This window comes from Candoia aspera, chromosome 1 (assembly GCF_035149785.1).
Source record: "Candoia aspera isolate rCanAsp1 chromosome 1, rCanAsp1.hap2, whole genome shotgun sequence".
NCBI classification, from domain to species: Eukaryota; Metazoa; Chordata; class Lepidosauria; order Squamata; family Boidae; genus Candoia; species Candoia aspera.
In genome coordinates this window covers 296,201,166-296,213,996 of record NC_086153.1, presented here as the reverse complement: position 1 = coordinate 296,213,996, position 12,831 = coordinate 296,201,166, and the positions used below count along the sequence as shown (strand labels likewise).

At 38.0% G+C, this 12,831-nt stretch overlaps 1 protein-coding gene across 4 annotated transcripts in view; it reads right to left on the bottom strand.

The window, feature by feature from the left end:
* Positions 1–12,831, bottom strand: part of TTLL5 (tubulin tyrosine ligase like 5) — a 157,605-nt gene that overhangs the window by 41,941 nt on the left and 102,833 nt on the right. The window contains exon 31 of one of the 4 annotated variants that reach the window (XM_063290131.1): positions 8,307–8,685. The exons of the other annotated variants lie outside the window; for them this stretch is intronic. Within the exon in view, the coding sequence (XP_063146201.1) occupies positions 8,661–8,685 (25 nt within the window). The 3' untranslated portion in view covers positions 8,307–8,660. Of the gene's footprint in view, positions 1–8,306; positions 8,686–12,831 lie in introns of those variants that run through there. 4 annotated transcript variants of the gene reach the window in all.

Genomic DNA, 12,831 nt, shown 5'->3' with positions numbered 1-12,831 from the left:
AAGATTGGGAAAGGAGTACGGCAGGGCTGTATACTCTCACCCTACCTATTCAACTTGTATGCAGAACACATCATGCGACAAGCTGGCCTTGAGGAATCCAAGGCTGGAGTTAAAATCCCTGGAAGAAACATTAACAATCTCAGATATGCAGATGATACCACTTTGATGGCTGAAAGTGAAGAGGAACTGAGGAGCCTTATGATGAAGGTGAAAGAAGAAAGTGCAAAAGCTGGCTTGCAGCTAAACCTCAAAAAAACCAAGATTATGGCAACCAGCTTGATTGATAACTGGCAAATAGAGGGAGAAAATGTAGAAGCAGTGAAAGACTTTGTATTCCTAGGTGCAAAGATTACTGCAGATGCTGACTGCAGTCAGGAAATCAGAAGACGCTTAATCCTTGGAAGAAGAGCAATGACAAATCTCGATAAAATAGTTAAGAGCAGAGACATCACACTGACAACAAAGGCCCGCATAGTTAAAGCAATGGTGTTCCCTATAGTAACATATGGCTGCGAGAGCTGGACCATAAGGAAGGCTGAGCGAAGGAAGATCGATGCTTTTGAACTGTGGTGTTGGAGGAAAATTCTGAGAGTGCCTTGGACTGCAAGAAGATCAAACCAGTCCATCCTCCAGGAAATAAAGCCAGACTGCTCACTTGAGGGAATGATATTAAAGGCAAAACTGAAATACTTTGGCCACATAATGAGAAGACAGGACACCCTGGAGAAGATGCTGATGCTAGGGAGAGTGGAAGGCAAAAGGAAGAGGGGCCGACCAAGGGCAAGATGGATGGATGATATTCTAGAGGTGATGGACTCGTCCCTGGGGGAGCTGGGGGTGTTGACGACCGACAGGAAGCTCTGGCGTGGGCTGGTCCATGAAGTCACGAAGAGTCGGAAGCGACTAAACGAATAAACAACAAAGAAGAGGATAATCACATCAGAGGGGCAGAAGCTCCTATAATGCCTTGGACAGAAAGGCGAGTAAGTGTTTTCATCAATCCCACTTGATGATCAAGGGTGAAGAAGGGAAAACAGGTTCCTGGAAGTGACTAAGAAGATGCTGTCATCCAGAAAGATACTGATTCCTAGACCACAGCTTAAAATTACCACTGTATGGGATTCCCACAAAAAGTTGGGCTGAGTGTCAACAGATAGGGAGAAAGATGTTTGGCAAGTCTTGTCTTATTAGGAGGGCCTTAAACCATGATGGAGAGGGAAGTAGAGGCAAGACTCAGGTATGGAATTGCTGGGCAACAGGACCATGGCTGCATATGATTATGAGGAGATATAAGACAAGAAAAAGTTCTATAAAACCCTCAACATACAGCAGTAAGGACAACAGTAACATTCCCAAGTCTTTGGACAAAATATTGATAAGAAACTGGGTGGTAGGAAAGCTATGGTGGCTATGTCAGAAGTAAAAGAAGCAACAAGGAAGCTATTGTCTGCTGTACAGGAGAAAAGGGGAAGTAATCATACTGAGTAAGGAGAAGGTGGAGCACATTCTTTACATTTGTCTTCTCTCAGAGGAGGAGAAAGGCCTTCTTGTAACCTAAGAAAATAAGGTGAATACAATTTGGGATGGGTAAAAAACAACCTTGCTACCTTAAGCAAATTCAAGTTTCCAGGGCTAGACAAACTGCAACCCAGGGTCTTTAAAAAGATGACACAAATGCTATCAGAACCACTGACTGAAATCTTTGAAAAAACTTGGAAAACCAATAAGGTGTTATAAGGCTGGAGGAGGGCAAACATAGTCCAAATATTCACAAAGGGGAAGAGGCTGGCCCTTGGAAACAAAAAGCCAGTTAGCTTAACATCTGTACTAGGACAAGGTACTAGAATAGATTCTTCAGCAGCATAGCTTTAAGTACTTAAAAAAGACTAGCACCAGTAGCCGGAGCCAGCATGGCTTTGTCAAGATTAGACTTGTCTTTTTTTTCCCCCTTAAATGATAACATGTGACTAGTATGGTAGACCAAGGTAATCTTGTGTACACTGATCTCAGTAAAGCATTTGACACAATCTTTCATTATATTCTTGAGGATCAGATTGATAAATGTTGGCTAGATGGTTCTGCACTCTGGTGGATCTGCAACTGATTGAACAACAGCCCCCAAACAGTATTCATAAATAAATCTGCCTGATTCTGGAGAAAACTATCAAGTAGGGTTCTCTGGGACTCCATCCTCAGCACTGTGTTATTTTATTTATTTATTTATTGCATTTTTCCATCGCCCATCTCAAACAATGACTCTGGGTGGTTTACAAGCAAATTTAAAACAGTAAAAAATTAAATATCAGTTAAAAGAAATACATTATAAAATATGTATATACAAATATATTACAAACAATTCAGCAGAAGGAAGGGATACATCATCAATTTTGCAGATGACATCAAACTGGGGGGATTGACTAATAGCATAAAGGGGGGAAAAAATCACAGTTCAAAATTATCTTGACTTACCAAATCCAACAGGGCAATATTCCACTATGACAAGTGACTTGTATTCAGGTAAGATAGATAAATGTAGTGATATAAGACTGAGGAGATCTGGCCTGGCAGCAATAAATATCAGAAGGTTCTACCATCAGCTGACCATGAGTATGGAGGTAATTAAGCAGCAAAACAAACAAACAAACAAACAATGCAATGCAATGCATTAATAGAAGCACTATGTCTGGATCATAGGAGATCATAGTTTAACGGTACCCTGCAGTGGTTAGACCACAGTTGGAATACTATGACCAATTCTAGGCCTTGCACTTTGAGCAGGAGATGGATAAGCTGGAACAAGTTCAGAGGCAAGTTAGCAGAGATCTGGGAACCAAGCCTTATGAGGAACAAAGGATCTGGATATATTTAACTTGCATAATAATAGGCTGTCCCATGCAAGAGGAAGCAGAATTGTTCTCTTTTGAAACTGAGAGGACAAGGATCAATAGACTGAAATGAGAAAAAAGGAAACTCAGACTGAATATAGGAGGAATGTTGTGATGGTAAGCAGTGGCTCACTGTGCCTAGAACAGCAATGGAGTCTCCCTCACCGCAGGTGATCAAATGAGGCTGAATGGCTGGAGACGGCTTAGTGGATTCCTGTGTTGAGTAAAGAGTTGGACTAAATGACCTACAAGGTTCTTTCCAAAACATACATTATATAATTTTATGATTCTATGTTCAGAAGAACTAAATTTTTAATCTGTTATTAAGTATGTAACTTTTGGGAAAGTGTACTTTCAACTCAGCCAAAAGTACATATCTGGGTCTGTGTCAAGAGCTTTGTAACACTGGGCTATATAAGCTGGAAAAATATTTGGCAGGTAAATAGCTTCTCCCCCTGCCCCCAACACTTGTTTTCTTTTCCTTTCACAAAAAATAAAACTTCAAGAACAATTGTGAAAACATACAGGAATCAAGGTACAGGAAAAGTGAGGGATCATCTGGCTAAGATGTTTAGAGTCTCCATCCCATCACTACCAATCAAATCGGTGGAGAAGAGATAGCAGTAATGGCAATCACTCTTATGCTTTTGGTATGTTTTGTGTTAGCAGAATCACACAGCAAACAGCTGCTTCTCTTTCAACTAGCAAAAACTATATAATAAAATGCACAAAATAGGAGTTAGTCCTGACTACTAAATGTCTGTTCAACCTCCAAAAGCTGCCCATTGACCCATTCTACTGAAACATATTACAGAAAATACCTGTGATGAAATACAGGTATTCTCTGTAATTATTTCATTTCTCAGTATTTTTTTGCATCCATTTATTTTTTAAAAAACTCTACATGAAAATTCATACCAACTTTTGAACAAAGTAAAGTTGGTATGAATTTTCATGTAGAAAATTCACCTGTTTCATGTTTCACCTCAGTTTAACAGACGAATACCCATTAGATCAAGGGCTTGGCTATTAAATTGAGTATTTGTTTATTAAATCCAAATTGTATTGTAAATGATACCATTTATGTCAATTAATAGTGCAAAAGATAAAAACTGAAGCAGATGCAATAACATGGATTTAATGGACATCTGGATTTAACAGACTCTCCCTTCCCCAAATATCCATTAAACTGAGTTTTTACTACTTCAGCTTCCAACAAAAGTGTTGTCTGTACATGTACATAATTGTATAGACAATTGGAAGAGCTTCAAGCAGCTGTATGAGCCTTCCAAAGGATGTGGCTGTATTATAACTTTGAAGAGAAGTCCTTTGCTTCGCAGTTTGTAAAGCACCACTTCTGAGTAATTTGCATAGCCTTCAGATACAATACACATTGAGGAATTTTCACAAACATAAGCATTTTTTGGTCTAGTGGTTAAGGCAATGGGCCAGAAACCAGGAGACTGAGAGTTCTAGTCCCGCCTTAGGCATGAAAGCCGGCTGGGTGACCTTGGGCCAGTCACTCCCCCTCAGCCCAACTCACCTTACAGGGTTGTTGTTGGGAGTAAATAGGAGGAGGAAGGAGTATTAGGTATGTTTGCCACCTTGAGTTATTTATAAAAATAATAAAGGTGGGATAGAACATAAAATAATAAAATAAAATAAAATTTTGCATAAGAATATTGCTTCATAAAATTCAGACACACATGAAAATCATGAGTATTCCAGTTCATATAAAATACTTCAGGAAATGCAAATTAGTCATTTTCCATTAAAATGCAAACAAGACTAATTTTCTCTCATATGTATTATCTACTTGTTTCACACCAGAAGGATTTCAATGGTAACTTCATCCCTCAGATTTCCAGTAGTAATCAACCACACTCCATGTTATGCTTTTAGCTCTACTTCTGTTACAACCTTTAAGATCCGTCTTACATTAAAAATGCACAATTCCATATTTTGCTCTTTATAGGAAAACAAAGATGAAATATAAGGAAGACGTAGAAATTGTGGAGCCCAGACTAAGGAGAGGAGAGTGAAAATTAGTTTCTATCTTGCCTCAAAACACAGGTGCCACGGACAAGAAGCCTAAGGCATCAATCGTATACTTAGCCTTTCCCAGAAAGCATATCTGGCATCAGGCCAGCCCCTGAATTTTCAGAATTCTGAAACATGCCAAGAAGCCAGAATTATTTTGCTCTGTTAAGGCCAGGTCCCAGCTGTTCAGTAAGACAGACCTCCTTTCTTTCAAGAGATTTCAGGGTTCAGTTTATAAAATACATTGTATATTGGGGGGTAAAGAATCAAAACACTGGGCTAGCAACGCTAAGCTGTGCAACTGGGACAAAAACTGGAAGCATTGCTAAACAAAAAAACAGCAAGTGTTAAGGACTTAACAAATAGATTTAGGATGAGTCATGCAAATGATACTTCACAGGAAAAAAAAAACAAGAGAAGGCTTGTGCCAAAACAAATTTAAACAATGTAAAACTGTAAAATCTTTTACGCTCTTGGCTAATTATTTTCTTCCCTTCCCCCTTCCACAAACACTGGCATGTGGAGTAAAGAATGCAGCATCGGAGGACTTGGTTCAGAAAGACTATGCAGGACTGAAGCAAAAATACCTGGCAGCTGCTAAAACGAAACTTCAAACATTCGGCTCACTTTGAAAACCCATCAGGCAGGAGCCTCTCTTCCCTGTTAACTTTCTAAGAGCCTGTGGGAAACTTAACCACTTCAACATGCTTAGCAGTTTTCAGGCCTTTCCAAGCAGGTAGTACTGAGAAACTGAAGGATAACAGGAACACCAGGCACCCTTCCCCATTTTTCTCTTCACAGGGAACAATGTACAAGCACCAATCAGGCATGGGGTTGTGGCTTATAGTAAGGCGATAAAGCCCAGGAGTTAAAAAATCTGCCAACCAAGTTTTAACAGTTGATATTTTGATGCATTTTCCATGTGCATCTTTTTGGATTTACCAGACCAGGTCTTCTCCTCTTATGACCTGTTCACAGTACTCTCAGTAGTCAAAATAACTTGCCAAGACAACTCTGATCTTGCAATTTCCTGTACTGTCTCAGATAAACACCCAGTAGAATTGCATGAGTGATATGATGAAGCTCCATCAACATGTTGATTCGAATCCTACTCAGCTAAGAAATTGCTGAATGGCTTTTTGTGAAGTACCACACACCCTGACTCATTTCCAATTTTATAGCAGGCAAAACGTCAGGGTGTACAAGCAGCAAGTTGTTCAACTAAAACAGCTACCACCACCGAGGCTCTAGCTAAAATGCTGAGGAGCCAGGAAGATTCTTTTGCGGGGACAAAACTAGAGGGTGGATCCATAAAGTATCCCAGTAAGACATTTATTGTGAGTATCTGCCTCCCAGTTTTGCTCCTTCAGGAACTTTTTTCCCCTCCCACAAAATTTTCTATGGGAATGGGAAGAAATTGCACATGAGTACTGATCAGCATGTTGGGAAGCTCCAGCCTCCACTACAGAGCATGACAGAGAAGAGATGGCTTAACTAAGTTCAAGCAAGAATGACTCCCTTATGTACAATATATCACACAGCAAGGCAGATTTAGACATCTGGGATGCAGTTTTTAGGACTTAACCAGAAACTGACAACAATTAGGAATGTTTGATGTAAAGTTCAAATATCTAAACCATGGCCCATGGTTGGGGATACAAATAAAAGGAAAAGGGACAGTGTAATCCACATTTTCTTTTTTCACTGTGATTTTCTCTTTAAGTCTACTTTCTTTACATTCCAATATTTGCTTTTTTAATACCATTTGTATTTCAACACTTCAATAATAAATACATTTTTTTAAAAAAGAGAGGATATGGCGCTACAGTTGCCTTTTTCTGTCAATTCTGCTATTAGCAAAATCAAGTGGCAGCTACCTTAAGCTTATTTGTGTTCCTTTCCCTGATTCGTCTTCTGACGAGGGACATTTGCTTTTGTGAGCAATCCTGCTCAACTGTTAGTAATAATCCAACCATAACTGACCTGTATTGGCCTATAAACAATGCTTCAAATCTAATGTTATTAAATGCTGCAAAGGTCCTATCACAAAATTAGGTTCCTTCTCACCAGTAGAGCCACTGGACAGACCTAAAGAAATGCATGTTTCAGCTTTCCTATCAATACAGTAAAGTAAAAGCATCCCTACAGGCAGAAAGGCACAATATAATTTTAAATAATAGTAATAATCACAAGGATGATGATGATTGTGAAGGCAAGCTGTAAAATATTTTGCAAATTTAAAGATTAATAAAAGATAGGTAGATTTATATAACAGTTGTGACAAACACATAAAAAGAATGGAAGTAAAAAACTTCATTATATGCTTTTGATAGAGATAGATATTCTATACGAAGACAGAGTATTTCTCATTTTGATACTACGAACATGATTAACATTTACCACATAAACAAATATTTTAATGGCATGTAAACTGTTGAATATTTCTGACTCTAAAGATTATAAAAACCAACATAACAAAATGTAACAGTATAAAATTGCATTATATCAAGAGACTGAAAATGAGTGCCCAAGATCATTCCCACAGGATCTTTAAAGGGAGCTACCTATGATACCTGTCATTGTTCAGGCATAACCAAAGCTAGGTGAGATATATTTTCACCGGGTATACTAGGCTGAGCTGGTGGGAATAAAGCAACTCCAGGTGGTTTTTTTAGGTTGAACAAAATGGACTCCTGCCACAAAAAAGCTTGTTGACAAATTCTACAAATAGGTTGTTCTAGAAATCTATTGGACATAGAGGCAACAACTGAACTGAGGTTGGGGAAAATATCTGGATTAAAATATAATGCTACCCTGGTTTGCAGCATCCAGTATGTTATAAGCTGCTTGCAAATAATATGTACATTGACCAGATGCAAGAATCAGAGCTCTGAGAATGAAATGTAGCAATTTAAGGCAGAGGTTACAAAATTAGAGTTGGGGGCATTATATGAAAGTAGATGACAGTATTCCCTTGATAGCAACATGCAGATAACTGTAATAAGATCTAGTAGCTTTTGTTTTAAAGGAAGATACTGAAGATAATAAATTCTAATATGAAACCTTTAAACTTTTCTAAGTCCTGGTGACCACATGGTCCAGAAACAATGGTCTTACTGTGAAAAGATGAACGATATGTCTTTGAAAGCAATACAGAGAAATATATTCACTAAACTGTAGAGTGAGCATATTTTATTACAGTTCTTTTGGCAAACATCCATGGTCATTTTATCCAAAGTTCTTTGTTTATTTGACTAAAGTAATACCTTCATTTATAACTGAGGATAATGAATGGAAGAACCACAGCCTATAGTTTACTACAGAGCAGCTTAACTCTCTCTACAACAGGCATGATTTTTATGCTGCTTGCATTAACATAATATTGAATAACATAGCAGAAGAGTCTGTGTACAAAGGACAAAGTTGCAAGTAGGGGCATGCTATAAGTAGATAGCTTCAAAAATTAGCTGCCTTTTCCTAGAGTTTTCAGGGTCTGCAATGCTTTAATAGGTAGTGTTTAACAAAATTCTTTTTTTAGAATGGATTTGCTCATTGTCCATATAGAAGAAGTAACAGATATTCAGCCAAGTATCTTGGCTGCCATGTTGCCAAGAGGTCAGGACACAGTTCTAGCCTGTAGCTTCCTATTCCCCTTACAAATGCAGAGCCAGGACAGGACAGAGACCACAGTGCTTCCTAAGCTGTGATACTGCAGGCTCTTTGTATGGCTACAGCTTATATGCCTCTCTTCTTCTTTCCCCTGTGGAAAACAACAGAATTGCAATTTTGCAAAATTAATCAAAAACACAGGCATTTTCAAATAACCAGGGTTTTTTTTCTTTCCTAATTCAGTGCTCTTTAAATAGCATGAAATGTATTGGCTTCTCATATTCTCTTCTACCTGAAATAAGACTCTGGATCAAGTTATCATCATATATAAATAGGAACACTTAAATTATCACTGATTTTTCTTCTTTCCTCCAATCCTCTCAAAGAAGTTTTCGGTTTATGCTGGAACTCTGAATAGCTCAGAAAACTGTGGATGTCTACCTATAATCTGAAGAAGAAATATTTACACCACCAATATAATCCAAGTCTACAAGCTACAGGTTAAAATGTTCCTTTCATCATATTCAATCATATATATTAACAACTTGGCCAAATGTGTTTCAAATATCAAAATTCAATTCAAAGTATAAATTATAGCAAGAGTCTATAGTTTTGAAATGCATTTGGTGTCTCTTTGGAAATGCATGAGAACAAAGTAGAATTCTGTTTATAACACTGAAATAAACAGAATGCGATTCCTGTCTTAAAATGTTGGGGGGGAGGATCTCATGGACAGTTCATTACCATGGAAGATAAGTTTATTTCATTCATTTCATTTGGAGCATAACTTCCTTTGACTGGAATCTCAACATACTTTTTAGCAGCCTCACTGTACCTTTACTATGGAAGAAAACACTTGTTTCAGTATACTCACATTCTCACAGGAGTCTCATATGCACATTTAGGAAATTCAGCTAGTTAGTTGTGGCTTCAGAAAATCTTTGCTCTAGAAATATCATCTTTAATAGCACGATGACAACTTTATTCTAATATGGCAATGAAGCTTTTATTTATCAGTAAGTTGTCAGTTCCTGGCCTTGTGCAAGAAATACACCGGAAGGTTTAGAATAGATTGTGAGATATATATATGCACCTATGCATGCACACATACAGGAAAAAGCCAGGCATTTGAACGATGCCCTGACAGTTCAACTCAGAAGGAAGGGTTGGGCTGGAAAACATAAAACTACAAATTCCAGCCAAACTGTCTGAGGCACTCCTTTCCAAATCACTTGAATAAACAGCCAAAGCTTCTGACCAGCCATTTTACTATTCACCTCTGAAAGAGAACCATTTTGGACACCAGAACAATGAGCACTAAGCTCTTACCTTTCTCACATTTTCTGTACAGCAGTTATTATATAGTTTAGTTTGGTCTAATCAAGACTTATGAATAAATTTCAGAACTTTAACTCTGCTAAAGATTTAATGGCTAACTCAACTCCATTTTTCATATACATTACAAAATCTCTGACTGTATTCTGTATCTCTGACTTTTGCCCTTCAAAAGATCTACATAAATACATTTGCAAGGAAGGGAAAGTAAGGATTGATACTGATTGGGTCCAGCAAGCAATTAAGAGGTAAAACCATTTATTGTTTTGCCCATAGCTGTCTTCCTGATACACCCAACACCCACCCACCCCCACCCCATATTAGCTGATATTTGCTCTATGAAGAAAATCATGCATATATGGAGAAAAAAATTTGGAAGTGGAAGAAGGTATTTAGAGTAGGTAAACTGCTTTGGTGAAAAGGATTAAAGCATCGTCTCCACAACCAAATTAGCAATACCTTCATTTGACTACTGACTATGATTTTTTTAATATAGTAACCCTGAGTGATCAGCCAGACATTCCCTGGCATAGCATAAAGTTTGGCTCTTATTCAAAACATTTTTACACTGCAGGGCAATGAATGGATGTACGGAATATTAATAGTATGAACTAGTCTCCACGAACACATATTATTAGGCTTCATAGTTTCTTACAGTATCAGTGTCACACACAGTGGCAATGGGAACCTAGGGCAGATTATTTATATACCTACAGATATATTCAAGACACTTGTGTACAAAAGCTTCATCATTTAAAAAAGCAGTAATTTTTAGTAAGTTCTGACTTAATTCAGATGTTGGCAGAGCAAACTCTAGGTGCCACATTCCATTTTGTAATGTGACTTTCTGCAAATAGCTGCCTCCTTTCCTCTTTTCTGCAGCCCTTCACACCAACTCCACCTGCCCTAAGAGCTTCAGTGATGACAGGGTCTTAAAAAGCAAATTATAAGCAATCAAAATATTTATAAAATATTCCATAACAATAGCTGAACCATTAGATAGAGTGGGACACATTTTAATAATCTGAAGCAAACAATTTAACAGCCAATGTTAGAAAAGGTCCGAAGGAATTATAAACTCTCCTTTCCTCTCATTTCTTTTCTTGAATTTTGGAGCAAGTGATCAGTAAAGCTATTTCTGCAGATTTGGGTGTCTTAGGTTTTCATATCTCATTCATTTGGAACAGAAAGTGGCTTGACAAAGTCTTGAAAATCTTTACCTTCCTTGCAAACCCAGAGAAATTATGATTTGGCAGTGACTGCAACACTGACAAACTCAGTTCTACCACAGACCAAAAGTAGCAATCCAATTAATTTATTTTTTAATTTATTCAATGTAGGCACTGCCTGACTCCAAACCAACTCCGGGCAGTGTACAATAAAACCAACAGAATAAAAACAGAATACAATAATTATGAAAAAGAAATAAATATAAATAAATAAATAAATAAATAAATAAATAAATAAATAAAACTGATGGCAGATGAGGCTAACCACACCCATACTCAATCCAGCAGGGGCCACAACCACCCTAACCCAAGGCCTGGGAGAATTAGATCTATTTATCTGTCAATTATCATTTTTCAACATCAGGGCAGTTTGCAAAACATTAAGACAAACCAAATCATGACATAATCAAATGAAAGGGAACATTTACGTCAACCAATTTTAACTAGCTACATAAAGATATATTCCCTATTATTAATGTTTAGGGTTGTAGCCATTTCTTTGTGTTGTGTTTGAATTCCAGAAGAGATCAGAACTGGAAGTTACCAAAAACACACCCCTGCTTCTCTCACAGTAGGATTCTTCCAGTGAATCAACAAATGTAGCAGTGACAATTTCTACCATATAAAGCCTATATGGCCAGAGAACGGAATATGTAGGAGCAATGCAAGCACTGAGAGAAAGATGAACAATTACAACAGTTCAGCAGCAACCCGATGAGGGATGAAATAACAAAAGAAGGCTGCATACTCTAAATTCAGAGAGACATACAGTGCAACGCAAGTACACATAATTGTCCAAAGAGAGGGGGAGAGGATGTCTAATCAAAATTACTTTAGAACTTACAGGTAGTCCTCATTTAACAACTGCCTCAGACAGCAACTGTTCAGTTACAATGGTGATGAAAAAGTAACTTTGAGACCAATACCCACATTTATGACCTTTGCAGGTCTTTCTCTCAGCCATGTGTGTGCCACTAAAGTCAGTTAGTATGCATTAACCTGTGCCTAACCCATTTTTTTTCCTCACCCCCCGCTCTGCAGAGCAGAAAAGTTGCCTAAACAATCTCTTCTTGAGTTTGCTTTTCTCTGCAAGGCAGCGCTTCCCTAAAAAGTGCTAACAGCAAGTCAACAAGGTCAGCTCGGCGACCTTATTTATTTATTTAATTAATTTTATCACGGCCCATCTCCCCCACAAAGGAGGGACTCTGGGTGGTTTACAATAAAAACACAGTTATTATTGGCACTCTGAAATGTGACAAGCCTGGTGAAGTATTTCTTCTAACATGTGAAACTCTACAAAAAGTAAACAATTCCACTACTGCTATGCTCTTTGATGATTAGATGAAACTACTCTGGCCAGATGGTGTAAAAAGGGGAAATACCCTTCTCTTTGTAACAGATGCTGCTCCATACTTGACTAAAGCAGCCAAGGGACTTACACTTCTTTATCCATATCACATGCCTTGCACATGGTTTACACAGAGTGGCTGAAGAGATTCGAAGCAACTATTCTGATGTAGATAATTTCGAATGGGAAAAAAATGTTCATTAAAGCTCTGCTTCGAGTACAAAAGTTCAAAACAATTGCTCCTACTTTGGCTCTCCCTCCCCAACCTGTCGTGACACGTTGGGGGACTTGGCTGGATGCGGCTATGTATTATTTCACAAATTATGCTTCCTTGCAGTGGATAGTTAAAGAATTTGACTGTTGTGAATCTTCCTCCATCATGATT